General features: G+C 40.1%; 1 protein-coding gene across 3 annotated transcripts in view; it reads left to right on the forward strand.

Moving 5' to 3' along the window:
- The window catches only part of add3a (adducin 3 (gamma) a), a 53,693-nt gene extending 36,976 nt beyond the window's left edge, over nucleotides 1–16,717 (forward strand). For 2 of the 3 annotated variants that reach the window (XM_089005834.1, XM_089005835.1), the window contains exons 8-15: nucleotides 611–709; nucleotides 1,152–1,328; nucleotides 1,415–1,669; nucleotides 3,161–3,265; nucleotides 4,293–4,379; nucleotides 5,365–5,485; nucleotides 8,333–8,422; nucleotides 12,457–16,717. In XM_089005834.1, coding sequence (XP_088861960.1) covers nucleotides 611–709; nucleotides 1,152–1,328; nucleotides 1,415–1,669; nucleotides 3,161–3,265; nucleotides 4,293–4,379; nucleotides 5,365–5,485; nucleotides 8,333–8,422; nucleotides 12,457–12,707 — 1,185 coding nt within the window. In that variant the 3' untranslated portion in view covers nucleotides 12,708–16,717. The remainder of the gene's footprint in view (nucleotides 1–610; nucleotides 710–1,151; nucleotides 1,329–1,414; nucleotides 1,670–3,160; nucleotides 3,266–4,292; nucleotides 4,380–5,364; nucleotides 5,486–8,332; nucleotides 8,423–12,456) is intronic. The other variant, XM_089005836.1, reaches the window with a different exon arrangement.
- Nucleotides 16,718–17,528: the final 811 nt, after the last annotated feature.

Consider the following 17,528-nt stretch of genomic DNA (forward strand, 5'->3'; position numbering starts at 1 on the left):
GTGTATATACAGTATATGTACTGTGTGTGTGTATATATATATATATATATATATGTACTGTGTGTGTGTGTATATATATATATACTCAGTATATATACAGTATGTATATATACATATATATATATATATATATATATATATATATATATATATATATATATATATATATATATATATATATATATATATACTATATATATATATATAGATATATAGAGAGAGAGAGAGAGACACTAAGTCATTTTTATTGGTGAGCATGGGGTCTGTACTTCTCATAAAAAGTTAAGAGATTTTTGGCCTTCAGGTGACATTGATGGAAAGTTTGACGCCGCTCTCGTGTCAAGTCTGGCACTTAAAAAGCATGCACTGATGTTATTTTCATCTCTAATAATTAGTACAATCCAAAACAAAAGAGCGGTTCTCTTTCGTCGTGGGAAACGAAAACAGCTATGATGCATCCCTCCTTGCAAAACTAATGACTGTGGGTGTGGTACAATAAAGTAACATTCCACCCTGCCCAATTTAGCGTTGGGCTTTTGGCTGTCACGACTAAAAAGAATAAATGGAACTCAACTGTGCAACATTTCAATATTTGCTTTCGTTTTTACAGGTTCTGGTTTTGCGGAATCACGGCTTGATTGCTCTGGGTGAATCTATGGAAGAGGCCTTTCACTACATCCACAACGCACAATATGCCTGTGAAATCCAGGTATCATCAAACAAAAAAAGTCTTATGTGTCTTTTAAAAGAGGTCCACTTGCAAGGCAGCCATTTACAACAAACTATATTCACTCGTAATTTTTATTTGAGTTTTTATGAGTCTTTATTTTCGCTTTTAGTGATGTCGTTATGTCGCCTGCATGTCTGCCCAGTCAGGCCAAAAAAATAAAAAGGAAAACATTAATCCTACAGAAAAGCCCAGCTTAATTTCTATAAATAAATCCTCCCCAAGCATTTTTGTTGTGCTCTGCGTGATTTGTTCTTTAGGGTTATTGAAGCCCTGTGTCTTTTGCTAAATGACATTTTTGTCCCAAGGCAGATTAGGATCGGCGTTCCTTGCACGCGATGGGCACTAAAGGGTTTTACTTGGCAATATTTATTTGGCAGATGTTTGCTGGTCATAAAATCCTTCTCTTTGTGGCTGCGTTTAGGTGAACGCCATCTCCTGTGCCGGCAGCATTGACAACCTGATTGTGCTGGACCAAGAGAAATATAAATCACGAGTACACGCTGTGTCCGCCACAGTTTCCCATAACGTCAACAGTCCTTACAAATGGAAAGTCGGCGAGCTGGAGTTTGAATCTCTGATGAGGATGTTAGACAACCTGGTGGGTCAAATGGCAACCACGCATGACTTGATCCTGACCCTTTGAGCCTCCGTTATTGATGATGTTATTTTTTGTTTCCTTCACAGGGCTATAGAACAGGTTATACTTATCGCCATCCCATCATGCGTGAGAAGCCGAGGCACAAGAGCGATGTAGAAATCCCCGCCACCGTCACTGCGTTTATGTTCGAAGAGGACGTTGATGCCACGCGCCTTCCCTTCAAGTTTATGCAGCAGAGGCAGCAGCGGGAGAAGACCCGCTGGCTGAACTCGCCTAACAGTTACACCAAGGTTGATGTGGAAGGTGGACACGAGCGGTACAATCACAGCAGGACAACCACGGTCAGTAGACAGATTCACAACTTCAGTAGCGTTGTAGTGTTATACTACCCTGCCATCTGCTGGTTGAAAAAGATACTACTTTACTGGAAAATAGCCGTTTCTTTTTAAACCTCCCTTGCTATTTATTTTTTAGTTTAATAATAATAATACATTTCATTTAGAAGCGCATTTCAAAACTCTCAAGGTCACGATACAGTAACAGGATCAGTTTTCCTGTGGGTGAGCAGCGGCAGCCACACGCGCCAGCGTTCACTCAACCCGGAAGTAACTCAAATAGAATAGTAAGACAAGTAGATAGAAAGCTAGCTAGCAAGCCAATAGATAGCTAATAGCTGCCAGTCAATCACTGATTACAGAGAGACAAAAAACAGACATGAAAAACAGCAGCAAAAGGCAAAAGTCTTTGATAAATCTAAGAAACACATTATTTGAATGGGACTACTATATACCGAGAACCAGGCCGCGAACATGAAGACAAAATACTCACTTTGCACTTTGAGGCGAATGTATAATATATATAATATAATGTGTATATATTTGTGAGTGCGTGCTTGTGTGTAATATCAGTGGATCATCACCTGAACCTCATCCTTTCACCACATCGCCCCCGTTCTCCAAGAGCTCCACTGGCTCCTGGTCAAATATAGAATCAACTTTAAAATTCTTCCGTATACATTTAAAGCTATCCATAACCTTACCCCCCCATAACTATCTGACCTTCAAATTTCTATTCCCGCTCGTTCCCTTAGATCCTCTTTAATGGGTTAATAGTGATCGTTCTTGGTTCATGGCCTCTCAGCAGGAAGCCAGGTGTTGAACAGAATAAATTAGTTTAATCTTGTAGACGGCAGAGCCATCGTGGGGCCGGCCGAGGAGAGACAGACAGAAAATAAAGAAGAGAGAAGAAAGACGAAACTGGGAGAGCATTTATAAGACGGACAGGGTGCGACGCAATAAGATGTGACGTAATAGGATGTGACATCATGTAAAGGCAGGCAGGATGACGTGTCAGAAAGTCCAAAACAAAAACAACGACGCAAAAAGATGTTTAAAGATGTTCATATAGCGAATTACCCCAACACTTTTCCTCCCTCCACCTCCGTGTGCCCCCCTGCCCGTCTCAGCACAATGGGGGACAGAGCTTTCAGCTGCTCTGCACCCAAACTCTGGAACTCACATCCTCCTAACATTCGTAACATCGATTCTTTTCCCACCTTCAAATCCCATCTCAAAACCCACCCATTTAAAATTGCATTTTCTGTGTAGCTCTGTCTCTTGTTTCTATTTATAATTGTATTTTATTTGTTGTATTCTATTTATAATTGTATTTTATCTATTATTGTATCTATGCTTGTCTGTGACTGTAAAGTGTCCTGGAGGGCGCTAGAAATAAAAATTATTATTATTATTATTATTATTATTATTATTATTGATTCAAAAAAATTTCATGGTGGCCCTGTAATTAATTGTTCGTCTTATTTGCATTTTCAGTGGATGAAAGCAGAGGAGCCTGGAACGCCGATCAAAATTGAGGACCCCAATCAATTTGTCCCTCTCAACACAGACCCAAAGGAGGTCCTGCAGAAGAGGAATAAAGTGAGTCTGACGTCATTATGGATGATGAAATCTTTTAACAGGCAAGATTTAAAGACTGAAAGAAGATTTTTAAGATGATGACTAACTGTTAAAGGACAACCGACGTCTCCGGACAAGTTGTGTCCATAATTTGTAAAATGGCTTCAAATGACTTCTCCTGAGCGTATTTTACAAAGATTCCACCGCTATATTTTACGTTTTAAGACTCACGCTGAATATTCCGGAAGTCTTGTTTTTGAGTTGGTGACGAGTCCGTACGTGACGTCACTGAAGGAACGCCCCTGACCGAAAAAAAGGACATGTTGTAGCTTCCATCACATCAATGCGTTTTGCTGTGCTTGTTTGGTCTGAAAACGTCATGATGCACCAAAAAGAGCCAGAAGAGGGCGACCAAGCTCCATATAAGGAATTTATCAGCCTGTGGAAACGGGCTGATTAATTCCTCACAGGGAGCTCTGTTGCCATTTTCTGCCTCTTTTCTGGGACGCTACATTGCAGTCCAGATGCCTCAGAATGACACGGAGGGACTTCTTTAATCAATTGCAAACATGTATGCTTTCCTCTTCAGAACTATTTGAATCATTCATAACTGGAGGTGTAACAAGAAATCATATTCTCCGAATCTGAAGCCAATGTTTTGATTCTCTAGCAAAGCAAGACGTCTTGGCGTGACGTCACGAACTGGGGGCGGGACTTTCTGAAAATGCCCAACTCGCAGCTCAATTTTTTGCAGATTTTGGACACTTTGAGTCATTTTTATTGGTGTTTTGCATTTGACTAAAAATATCATACTGCGTGTTTTGGGTATTTTAGATGCTATAAAACGTTTTTCTGATGTCAGTTAAGAAACAAAAAAGTGACGTCGGTTGTCCGTTAAGTACTGCCATACAATATGATTTTCTTCAACGGGACTTCTTTCACTTTGAAATGATAACGCCAGCACAAATGTATACTGGCGGTTCACATCTGGAATTCTTGTTTTTAGTATATTAGGTTTGCATTTTTAATTAGCCTTGTGGTTTTACAGATTCGAGAGCAGAATCGATGTGATGTGACAACATCAGGGCCACGCTCACAGCATCTCGCTGGCATCCCAATTGATCAGCCACGACGAGTAAGATGCACAGTCCATACATACATAAAGACCAACAAATTAACAGGAAAATCCACTGTAATTTTGAGCAGATGGTATTTTGAAGTTTTTATCGCTAAAATACATCTGGCTGTTGTGATTGACTGGTAACAGATTTAGGGTGTAGTTTGTGTTTGATTTTGAGATCCAAGCTGTTAATTTTCACAAAGTATAGTCACTGAGTAACCCCTCTTGGCCACAAGGGGGAGCCATGTGACGATGGTGCCGCCAAATTTACAGTACAGTGCAAGTACAGATTTCAATATCTTTCAATTATCGATGGTGCTATGCGCGAACAGTTATTTAAATGCCAAAGTAAAACATGCATATTGGTGTAATGAAAACATTCAGATGTAACTTTTTCACGCTGACTTGAGTGTGGTTGGTATCTTGTGTTGAAGGCTCAAGTGCAGATCCACATTCTGGTAAATACGCACAAATATTTGTGATTGTTTTCAGTATTTCAACATACTCCTCCTTTTTTGACTTGTGTATAGTTTTTTTTTGTCACAGCACAAACCTCATGTTTTGTTGTCTAAGAATGGTCACAGATAGATACATACCAAATTCTACATTGTGTTGGTACATCAAATCATTACAAAGTGCTGTTATTTAGATGTAATGGCGTGGTGAAATACTCTGATGTTTCACAGATATGGTCAGGTTGTAGTATTGTGTGTATGCCTGTGACCACAATTGCAATGTATGCGTGTTTCATTGTCTTGACTATGCACTTTTGACATTTCCCCATTGAGGCTCAAGATATCAGAAGAATATTACTGTCTTGAAAGTTTGAAGTGTTACTATAAACGTTTCCATCATTCAGAAGCTTTTTTTTTAATGGAAATCATCAAATATTTTCAATACGGGAGTGGGTGGGTGATTTTATTTTTTTGCCATAATGATGCTTGCTGTCTATTCACTGTTTTATGCCTCCCTCCTAACTGTTTGTGTGTGTCCACGGCAGCCATACGTGCCCACGGAGGAGGAACAGATGGCTCCACAGCCTCCCAACCCTTTCAGTGAGCTGTTAGAGAAGGACTTGCAAGAGTATCGCAAAAACGTGGAAAGAAGGCAACTGGGTCTCGGTAGGTGGTGCACAGGCACACACACATTTTTTTTCCATGACAATTGGTTCTGAACTTGTTCATGCTCAACGATTAAATACCCTTGACAGATTCAATAATATGCTTGCTTATGCCTGTATGGAATGTATGTTTAAGGCTTATATAACTAACTTTAAAGGACAACTGACGTTTCCGGACATGTTGTGTCCATAATTTGTAAAATGGCTTCAAATGACTTCTACTGAGCGTATTTTACAAAGGTTCCACCGCATACAGCTATATTTTACATTTTAAGACTCGCGCTGAATATTCAGGAAGACTTGTTTTTGAGTTGGTGACAAGACCGTACGTGACGTCATGAAAGGACCGCCCCCTGACCGAAAAAAAAGGACACATTGTAGCAGTCCTTCCATCACGTCAATGTATTTTGCTGTATTGTTTGGTCTGAAAACCTTGTGTGCACCCACAAGAGAAGGGGGTGTCCAAGCTCCATAGAAGGAATTTCATATAAGGAATCCATATAAGCCATTCCATATAAGGAATCAGCCTGTGGAAACAGAGGTAGCCACAGGAGGTCGCCATTTTGTGCCTCTTTTCTGGTGATCGTTTCTCTATTTCGCTATTTATTTGTTATCTATTAACTTGCCTGGTGGCTAACTAGCTGGCTACATATTTGCGATCTATTAGCTCTCTGGCTAGTTAGCTATCTAGCTGGCTATCTATTAGTTATCTATTAGCTAGCTGGCTAGCTAACTTTCTACCTATTTGAGTTATTCCGGGTTGAGTACACGTGGGTGCATGTGGCTGCCGCTGCTCACCCACAGAAAAACTTATCCTGTGACTAAAAAGTGACCTTGAGAGTTTTGAAAGGCTCTTATACATGAAATGTAGTTGTGTGTAGTGTGTATCTCATGTTTTGTTTGTTTTTATGTGTTTATAGTCTATCCCAGGAAAATCACAAAAACAAACACAACAGACGCTTTGTTTTTTTTTTTGTATAAACAAACACAGGAAATGCTAATCATAGTTTGTTTTCGGGCATGGGAAAAGTCAATAGTGAACAGCGAAATGTAGGAACTCTCAACACTGCATTCTACTTGAGACGTGCAACCTTGCAATATGTGCCTTCCATACGTGTTCATTAATCTAACTGTATGTGCACGCAGAGCGCAAAAACAGTGTGCGTGTGTCTGTGCGTGTCTGCATGTGTGCATGTAGCCTGTAGCATGTAGGCACAAGAGGCCAGTTTGACTAAGATGGCAGAACGAACAGACAGCAGGTCATCACACCCGCCTCATGCCTGCGTCTCGTTGCTATGACACGGTTGCCCCCGCAATCCTGCCAATCCCCAGTGGCCAATCTTCATGCCAGCTGGAGACTGTCTGGATTGGCCTAAAACATGACATGGCAACATGCACACACATAAGGCCCAAGGAGTCATCCATACAAGTCATTTCATAAAAAAAAGTGGATATTAAACAAGGTATTTGCAATGTTTGTGAGTTTTCCACAGACACAAAAGCAAATGAGCACTTTTACAGCCTGTCAAACAACCCCGAGTGCATGCAAGTATTGTGAGCGGGTCCTCGGCGTACTCAATGTGTAACCCTGAGCATGCTAATTAATGTACCATTGTGATTTGGGAGCATCTTTTGTGCATTGGTCGTGCATATTCACTTCTACTGAGCAGCGCTGGCACCTTAACTAGGCCACGGGTGTCAAAGTCAAGTCCGGGGGGCCAGATCAGGTCCACCACATTATTTTATTCGGCCCGCAAAAGCAAATGAAGCATGTCAAGTTACATGATGCGAGCTAGCTAAAGTCCGAACCAAAATGTCAAATCGTCAGATGAAAACCACAATATAATAAGTCATATATTTACTTCAAATTTGAAAAATAGTTATTCATTAATTTGTATGTCGTATGTGGAGGGGTGAAACATTCTAATGGCTTCCCCAAATTGATATTGGCCCTCGAGAGGAAACCGTAACTACAATGTGACACCCTTGAACTAGAGTAACAAATGTTGCTGTTGAAAATGATCTATTTTGTTTGTCACATTAAGTAAAAAACAATCACCTCAAACAAACTTGTGGTTCAGTGGTGTCAAAGTGGGGCCACATCGCAGTTACGGTTTCCCTTGGAGGGCCGTTATGAATTTTGGGAAACCATATATATGTTTCATCATCTCCACATATTGTATACATGGCACACAACAAAACAATGAATAACTAGTTTTTAAATTTGAAGTACAAATAATGACTTTTTGTGGTTTACGTGGGACAATTTGAAAATTTGGTTCGGACTTTAACAAACATCATGGAATTTCACAAGTTAGATTTGCTTTCGCGGGCCGAATAAAATAATATGGCGGGCCGGATTTGGCCCCCGGGCCTTGACTTTGACACCTGTGTTGTGGTTGGTGCGGTCCGTGTGCCATATTTTGCATACCACTTTTTTAAAAGCTCAAATTACAGATAGAAATTCCAGCCTTGATTAAATGCAACATTTTATACTAATAACCATGATAAACCTCGAAACCAAATGGAACAACCTGAAGAAGTTACAATAGTATATAATATATAGTTCTGTAAAAAGAAATCATGTTCATAAAAAAGCCAAAGAGGAATTCGGGGAGATCTCTCGTTAAATTTTCAGAAACGCGTCTGTCCATGTCTGAATTCTAACTGTTGTGTGTTATCACTAATCTCTTGACTCCCTCCCCACTTCTCCTGTTTCTGTCCCAACACGCTCACCTCCGGCTGTCTTGCCACCACTTCAATCCACCCAACACCCCCCCCCCCCCCGCACCACCATCTTTCAATCCCTTCTTTCTGCAATCGCTACTAACCCCCACCATCCCTGCAGATGGCGAGCACGAGCTAACCTCTGATGACGGCTCCGCACTCTCTCAGTCTCTATCTCATACCCAGTCCCCACAAAGGACTCCGGCTAAAGGTATCCATCCGTCACTGCGTCAAAGCTGCTTCTTTATGGTTCCTGTCTGTTGAGATGAAACTCATCAACTCATTCATAACCGTCGTGTTGGCGGATAAAGAAAATACTGGGCAACATGCATGGAAATCTACAGTTTGATGATAAATATTCACTTTACCAGTCAGGGTTTGCGCTAAACACAAAAGCTAATGAGGAAAACGGAAACTTTAATGGCAAAACTTGAATTAGGGAACATCAACTACCTTAGCGCCTCAGTCGGAGCAAAATGTCTGTGACTCTTAAAGGACAACCAACGTCACTTTTTCATTTCTTAACTGACATAAACGTTTTATAGCATCTAAAATACCCAAAACACACAGTATGATATTTTATTCATATGCAAAACACCAATAAAATGACTTGGTGTCCAAAATCTGCACAAAAATGAACCCGGAAGTGGGCGGTTTCAGAAGGTCCCGCCCCCTTGTTTGTGGTGTCACCCCAAGACGTCTTGCCTTGCTGGAGAATCAACACAATGGCTTCAGATTCGGAGAATATGCTTTCTTGTTACTCATCCAGTTATGAATATGATTCAAATAGTTCTGAAGAGGAAAACATACATTTTTGCAATCGATTAAAGAATTTATTCCGTCCCATTTTGAGGTATCTGGGGGCAGGAAATGTAGCACAAAAAGAGGCAGAAAATGGCGACAAAGCTCCATGTAAGGAATTCATCAGCCCGGTTCCACAGGCTGATGAATTCCTTACACGGAGCTTTGTCGCCCTCTTCTGCCTCTTTTTGGTGCTACACGAAGTTTTCAGACCAAACAAAGTACAGCAAAATGCATTGACGTGATGGAAGGACTGCTACAATGTGTCCTTTTTTCAGTCAGGGGCATTCCTTCAGTGACGTAACGTGAAGACTCGTCACCAACTCAAAAACAAGACTTCCGGAATATTCAGCGCGAGTCTTAAAATGTAAAATATAGCTATAAGCGGTGGAATCTTTGTAAAATACGCTCAGTAGAAGTCATTTGAAGCCATTTTACAAATTATGGACAACTTGTCCAGAAACGTCGGTTGACCTTTAAATGATGTTATCACCTATTGCAAGTGGATCTGGAGTGTATCCCTCACCATAAAAGGGTGTTCACTGTACCCTTCCTTTCTATTTATTTCATACGTCCTTCACGTGTGAAGCCAGCAGCATTTCCTCATTTCGCTTCTACTTCATAAATAGTTGCTCACAACACCATAGAATTGACTTCCTGTCAGCTTCCTTTCGTAGCCCAAACACACACAGCAACACGCCAGCAGGAGCAATTAACCCGCAGCGCTGCACAGACTCACGGGAGCCATCTTTTATGATGGCGCTTCTGTGAGGTCAGACAGTTGCGCTTGAAAGAAGGTCATTTGTTACATGCTTCATTTTCAGGATGACCTCAGTGTGTTGTTTGTGTTTCTTTTGTGCCATGAAAATAACCTGAGAAATGTGACGCTCGCAGGCTGTTACATGAACAGATGCTCGAGTCTGCTGTTCAAAACCGAATTCTGTTTTTTTTTATGGCGAGAGAAGGCCAGGCTCTTTAGGCTTTCGGGTCAGTAGATCCCACCCTGCCATGTTATGAAATATGTCGTGCACAAGGACAGCGGACGTGCGGCACACGCCTCAAAAGGTGATTGTGTACCCAAGACAGCAGAGTGATACATTTACCATACGAGTGTAGTGTGAGGCAGTAAAAGCATACATGTTAAATCCAAATGAAGTCCCGTTTTTAGAATTTCACTGGAGGTTCTTCATCCATCACAGTTAACCTTTCCCCCCTTCTTTTTTACTATAAAATTATAGTCTATAAAATAGAGACCTTTTTTTAACTTATTCTCTGCCAGACATGCAAAAATGTGTCTTCTCCAGTGCCAGGGTTTTTGTCATTGTCACTCGAATTCCAAGACCTACAGAATATTGAGTTTTAGGACTACATAAACATTCAATGCAGCTTAAGAAACCTTAGACTATCTTCTTTCATCAGAAAAAAAAGAGTTGATTCCTAAATTATATGGGTTTGGAGTTATATGAGCTTGAAATGAGGGCGGCTGTCCAAAATGCAATGCAATACATACTTATTGATTTATACAGCGCTTTAATAACAGCTGAAGCTGGAACAAAGCGTTAACATGGAAAAAAGGGAAATGCTGCCACCTTGTGGAAGGAGAAAAAAAAACATTGCCAGAGGCCATGGCCCACGCTTTATCGGCACCCAAAGAATAAAAAACAAAACACGAACACATTCAGGAATGGCGCTCTATGTCATATTTTCAATTCCCGAATACATTTGTGAATGGCAGTGAATGAGTTAACTGAAAGTGAAGAGTGATGTCAGGCCATTACTTTCCTTCAACTGACATTTCAAGAATGAATGGAATCACAAAAAAGAAACCATTGGTTTCCCTAACTAGTAGTAATTGAATTCATTTGTCAATATTCAATGAAAATAAAATGTCTTATAAACTTGACATGTCACAAATTTTAATTAATCTGAATGAATTTAAAAATTAGCAGGCAAATGTGAGCCTTGCGAGACCTCATCCCAACTGCCGGACGCTGTATGCACTTAAAACATTCTAAATATCAGCATGCCACTCAAATATGTTCAAACGGTTTGTGTTTCAATGTCTGTAGTTTGAGCCTCCGGCTGAATAACGCAGTGTTTAGCAATAATCATCTTTCCTTGAAGTGTCTGTTATGTGGACCCGCAGACCGATACAACACAGTGTCACACCAAATAATGTGACGAACCCACCACCAGTCTGTTTGCTAGTTAGGAGAACAGTATGAGAGCCACTCATTAAAATCATCACATGATTAACTGATTTTCCCGGTGTATAAGGCGCACCCAAAAGCCTTCATTTTCTTGAAAACAAATATGACCCTGCACTTTTTACGCAGGTGCGCCTTATGTGAAGTAATATTGAGCCACAACAGCTGTCCCAATTACTGTCAGACTCCACCGACTCCATTTCCCATCATAGAATACGTAATAATAATAATAATAATACATTTCACCCCAGCCTCGACTGTAGTGCCTTGTAATGTGATGTGCCTTATATTATATATAATGTATACATTATATTTGGAAAACATTTTTTCATTCATTGAAGGTGCGCCTTCTAGTCCAGTGAGCCTCATACAGTGATACCTCAGCTTACGAATTTAATTGGTTTCCAGAAAGTGTGTGTAAGGTGAAAAGTTTGTCTTCCAAACATTTATTTCCCATAAGAAACCATTAAAAATGAGAATAATCCGTTCCCAGGTCCCCGTAAAACATAATTTTCGCCTTAAAACGACACAAAATATATCTTATTTTATGTATAATAAATGTGCTATTGTATTGTAATTAAAGAAATAAACGGTACTGTATAATGTAGATAATGTTTGTGATGGTAGTTGTCAATGAGTGACGAACTTCCAGGTTGCCTCTTGATGATATCCGAGTGAAGTTGCCATGCTTTCTCGGCGATAATACCTTCACTCACAATGTCCCCTGCTAGCTGCTTCTCGTTAATCCAAATCAACAGAAGTCAGTAGCATCCTTTGACGAAAGGAGATCGTCTCACATCTCCTGTCCCACGTAAATCCGCTTCAATTCCAAGCTGCGAAGTAAATCATACGCAACCATTATGAAACGACGATCAAACCAAAAGCAACGGAAACTATTGACTAAACAAAGGAGACTCGCAAGACCTCTCAGGATATTTAGCATCTTGTGAATGTGAGCTAGCCCATGAGGTTTGCGGAACTTTTTGTTGAGTCAATTGTCTTCATAACTTTTGTCTTTTATTGTGTTGTCTATTTATTGTTTTGTAATGCCATTTGTATATACATGTATGTGTTTCATGTCTATTTGTGACAAGTGCTCGTGGCTTTGTTACAGCTGCAACAGTTGTGAAAGCGCGATATAAATAAAGCTCTGTTGCATTGTATTGTATTGTATTCCATTTAGCGCGTCTCCTTTGTTCATTGGTGTAACATGTTACCCCTCCGCCCACCCCTGCAGTCAACCACGAGGGCCTGATGAACGGCAAGGACAACCATTACGACGCGGATGAAGAGTTGTGCAAGCGGGTCAGCCATCTTAACACCAGCGCGGAGAGCGTGGAGATAAAACTGCGCTCGAGTGACAAGATCGAGGAGGTGTTGTCCCAGGAGAGCTCGCCCTCCAAGTCACCCAACACCAAGAAGAAGAAAAAGTTCCGCACGCCATCCTTCCTCAAGAAGAACAAAAAGAAAGAGAAGACTGAGGCTTGAGTGGGCCACCGAGTTGATAGAAAGGGGAGGAAATCTTTTTTTCTGTTTTGTCTTTTGTGTTGTCCATGTTTTCCTGATTTTTTTTGTTTGTTTTTGTTTTGAATCCTTTTCAGAGGTTTTATATATGCAGAGATGATTTGTTTGGGGGGGGAGGAAAGAGTTGGTTTGTAATAAATAAAAGGATACTCAGGCAGATGGAATGTGGTTAGGCACTTACAAGTGAATCACACATGCAGTACTCAAAGTTAGTTCAGTAACATCCTGCACAATCGTGCTGAAACTAGAAATTTTTAAAGGACCATGAATTATTTCATATTTCTCGAATCAAGTTGTCAAATCGCGAGTGCGCTATGCACATTGTTCTTTTAAATCCTCATCTGAGTGTACATTGAGTCACTGAGAGTCCGCATAAGCGATGACATCACACTGGACCGCTGCCCTCCCTCAGTGGCCACAGGGTTTGTGTCCATTTGTTTACGAGGCTCTTTTTTTTTTATTGTGCAACACTCTTCTTGTTTCTTGCGTTTCTGCAGCATCAACACGTTTACTCATCAAACTGGAGTCAAGCGCATTTTTTTTTTTGCGTAAACATCTCAAAAGAGCCACCAGGACACTGTATATTTATGTAGCATTTTCCTACTTTTGGGATAAATCGGATTTTTTTTTGTGTGTGTAGCTTGAAGTCATCGCATGAAATTTGACCTTTTTTTTATTGAAGATTTGTTGTAGCCAGCACCCTTTTGTACTCATTTCAAAGCTTTTTTTTTTTTTCAAGGCGCCTATTTTGTCTTTCGCCAAGTGGTTGCTATCTGACTATCTTTTAAAGGACAACCGACGTCTCTGGGCAAGTTGTGTCCATAATTTGTAAAATGGCTTCAAATGACTTCTACTGAGCATATTTTACAAAGATTCCACCGCATGTAGCTATATTTTACGTTTTAAGACTCTCGCTGAATATTCCAGAAGTCTTGTTTTTGAGTTGGTGACGAGTCCTCACGTTACGTCATGAAAGGACCCCCCCGCGACCGACAAAAAGACACATTGTAGCAGTCCTTCCATCACGTCAATGCATTTGGCTGTACTTGGCTAGTTTGAAAACTTCGTGTAGCACCTAAAAAGAGGCAGAAGAGGGCGACAAAGCTCCATGTAAGGAATTAATCAGCCTGTGGAAACGGGCTGATTAATTCCTTACAGGAGCTTTGTCGCCATTTTCTGCCTCTTTTTGTGGTACATTTCCCGCCCCCAGATACCTCAAAATGGAATGGAATAAATTATTTAATCAATTGCAAACATGTATGCTTTCCTCTTCAGAACTATTTGAATCATATTCATAACTGGATGTGTAACTAGAAAGCATATTCTCCGAATCTGAAGCCATTGTTTTGATTCTCCAGCAAGGCAAGACGTCTTGGCGTGACGTCACGAACTGGAGGCGGGACCTTCTGAAACTGGCCACTTCCGGGTTCATTTTTTTTGCAGATTTTGGACACTTTACGTCATTTTTATTGGTGTTTTGCATTTGACTAAAAATATCATACGGCGTGTTTTGGGTATTTTAGATGCTACAAAATGTTTTTCTGATGTCAGTTAAGAAACAAAAAACTAACGTCGGTTGTCCTTTAAAGTAGAGTACATGAATATAACACAGATATATTCGACAACTGGATACGTCGACTATAGATTTGTAACTATATTTTTTTTAATTTGATTGTGCTGCACTTTCCACTATCGTGTGGGATGGTTTTCCCCATTGAAGGAAACTGTGAAGTTGTATGTGGTCATAAATTGAGCAGGTAGAAAAGCAATGGCCTGAATTGAGACAAGTGAAGACCCAGAAGGTGAAATCAGTTTGAAGAAGGAAAAACAAAATCATATGTTCATATGCAATATGATGTCTGTGCTCAGCAAAACTAGTGAATAAAAAGCAAAACAGGAAGTGTATAGTGCTGATACGGCTAACATCTGCAGTCACCAGCTGATATCAGAATACAGGAGTATTAGGGCCAAAATTTTGTGTGTGGGGGTGAGGGCAATATTAGCAGATAAAAATGTTGACTGGAAGAAAACCGTATCCTATTTACTGGAATTTCCATGTTAATATAAGTGCAGTGATTCTGTGGGAGTATTAAGTGATTTAACAAACATTTCAGGTTAGATTTCAATCTTTTTTTCCCAACACCTCAATTTTCACCGTATTTCATCATCTTAGGTTATTATTTCAAAATTAAATACATACATCTAATTGTACAACTGTATTCTTCCATCCATCCATTTTCCGTACCGCTTATTCCTCATTAAGGTCGCGGTGGGTGCTGGAGCCTATCTCAGCTGTCTTCGGGCACGAGGCGGGGGACACCCTGAATTGGTTGCCAACCAATCGCAGGGCACACAAAGACGTAAAACAGTCACTCTCACACTCACACCTAGGGACAATTTGGAGTGGTCAATCTGCCTGCCATGCATGTTTTTGGAGTGTCGGAGGAAACCGGAGGACCCGGTGAAAACCCACTGTATTCTTGTAACGTAAAAAAAAAAAAAATTGGGTCATATTGAAACTATTCACATAATATTACTACACGTAACATTTCAACTTCCATTTACTTGATGTTTTTTTTTTTTTTTACAAAATTAACTGTCCTCATACAGTCAAACCTAGGTTTTCGAACGTCTCGGTTCTTATCCCATTTGGTTTTCAACCAAAAATGTCATTTTTTTTTATGCCCCGGTATACAACCGAAATTTGGTTCTCAACCAAACTGAGTGCATCTGAATGCATCACTCGACTACCCTCCGCTTCCTTATACGTCACTTCCTTATATGTCACGTCTTCCTCATTGTGACCGACGCATTAATATTGCTGTTGTTTTATTTTTGCGAAAATGCAGACGTATTTGGTTAAGATCTCCTGAATAGTATGATTTTAAAGCAAGCAGAGGATGGTTTGAAAAGTTAGTGTGCCCTGTGTTTGCCCAAAGACAGCTGGGATAGGTGCCAACACGCCCCGTGGCAGAAAGAAAATTAGTGAAAATAAAAGTTTGTTTTTATAGAATTTTACACTAGTTTTTATCCAGTTTATGCGATGAAATAGTTAAAAAGTTGTTTTCTAGACTTTGAACGGATTAAGATTTTTTACATTGATTTTAATGGAAAGTGCTGTTTCGGTTTTTGAACAGATCGGTTTTCGAACAGATTTCTGAAACGGATTATGGTCGAAAACCGAAGTATCACTGTATATTGATTTTATTCTTGTATCATAAGAGTACAGTATTTTGAATATTTTTTTATCTAGATACGTAGTTCCTCCTCCACTTTTCAGTCTGGCCCTCATACTCCAGTGTAGCGAATGAAGTATGAAGCAGGGATGACTTTTGTACAGTATTGCTCTATGTGCGGAACCAGTGTGTGATTTTAAAGCCATAATGTATTGTTTTGAGACAAGGGGTTGTGATCCAAAGTGTGGCTTCACTGACCCTGACGGAACCTCTTGTTTAATCCCCTTTATGAATACATGGCCCCTATAGGCTCTGCTTCACTCCTTCATAACTTTTCACGTGCACATTCAATCCCTCTCTCAGCCCGTTTCACCTCGTGCAACGTTTTTTGGCAAATGTGATATCTGTCAGATGCGCTGTAGTTGATCCGTACTCCCTCGTTCCCCGTGGTGGGACGCACCATGTACCAAGATTAAAGCCAAGCAGCGCAAAACGGTAAATCTGGATGCTGGGCTGTATTTTTGGTTGTGTCCGTCACTTGATTTTGACCAGCAGCTGGCTGGAGTGCAGACAGTAGATGCACAACAAAATAGCACCATTCGTATGCCGATATTTATTCTTTGTTTGTTAGTTCAGTATTTTGCTCCCAGGTTAACGGGACATGCAGTGCTTCATTTTGACGTTTTTGTTTTATTTGCACCTTTCGCTACTAATGCTTCCTAATTCATGTTTTCTGTTTTAAAAAAAATAGATACATTAAAAAATAAATCAAAGTTTGCTATGGCATGCCAACAGTGAGCCAAGCGACTTTTTGACTTGTGAACACCCTTTTTTATCAATGCTAATCGACAGAGTTGCTTTTAGATTTATCACTAATCAGTGTACATTCACAAATAAACTGTATTTTACCAAAATGAAAGCTCATTTTCATCTCTTTCTGCATCCATGTCACTTAGTTTATTAGTTTTCCACTTAATCCATACTCAATCATGTTCTTTTGCATCACTGTTGTGAAGCAAGCAGTTGAGCGAGATCTCATCCATTGTTAAATCCATCGTGGTTATTCGTGTCCATTTAGCACTAAATACGAGAAATAATTGTTTTGTTTCAGATCAGAATAGACATGCAACCAGTGTGTCTGTTGAATGTTCAATCACATTTATAAACAATGGCGACTTATAACCAACAATAAGAAACTGACAGGCACAGGAAATGTGGACCTTCTTGACAGGAATACCAAAGCCATGAAAAGAGGCCTTGAGAATATTTTGAGAGGAATGCACAAACCTCTATTCAAAATAATGGCATACGTTTTATAATGAACCTAATTAAACCAAATGAAAACGCATTGCTGCTTTGTACCTTTCACGTTTCAGTTTCACAATGACATGCCATAAATATCCTGAGCAGACTCACCACAATTTTAAAGGACAACCGACGTCTCCGGACAAGTTGTGTCCATAATTTGTAAAATGGCTTCAAATGACTTCTACTGAGTGTATTTTACAAAGATTCCATCGCATATAGCTATATTTTACGTTTTAAGACTCGCGCTGAACATTCAGGAAGTCTTGTTTTTGAGTTGGTGACGAGTCCTCACGTTACGTCA

This window comes from Hippocampus bargibanti, linkage group LG10, assembly GCF_051943395.1.
Source record: "Hippocampus bargibanti isolate YZ-2025 linkage group LG10, ASM5194339v1, whole genome shotgun sequence".
NCBI lineage: Eukaryota > Metazoa > Chordata > Actinopteri > Syngnathiformes > Syngnathidae > Hippocampus > Hippocampus bargibanti.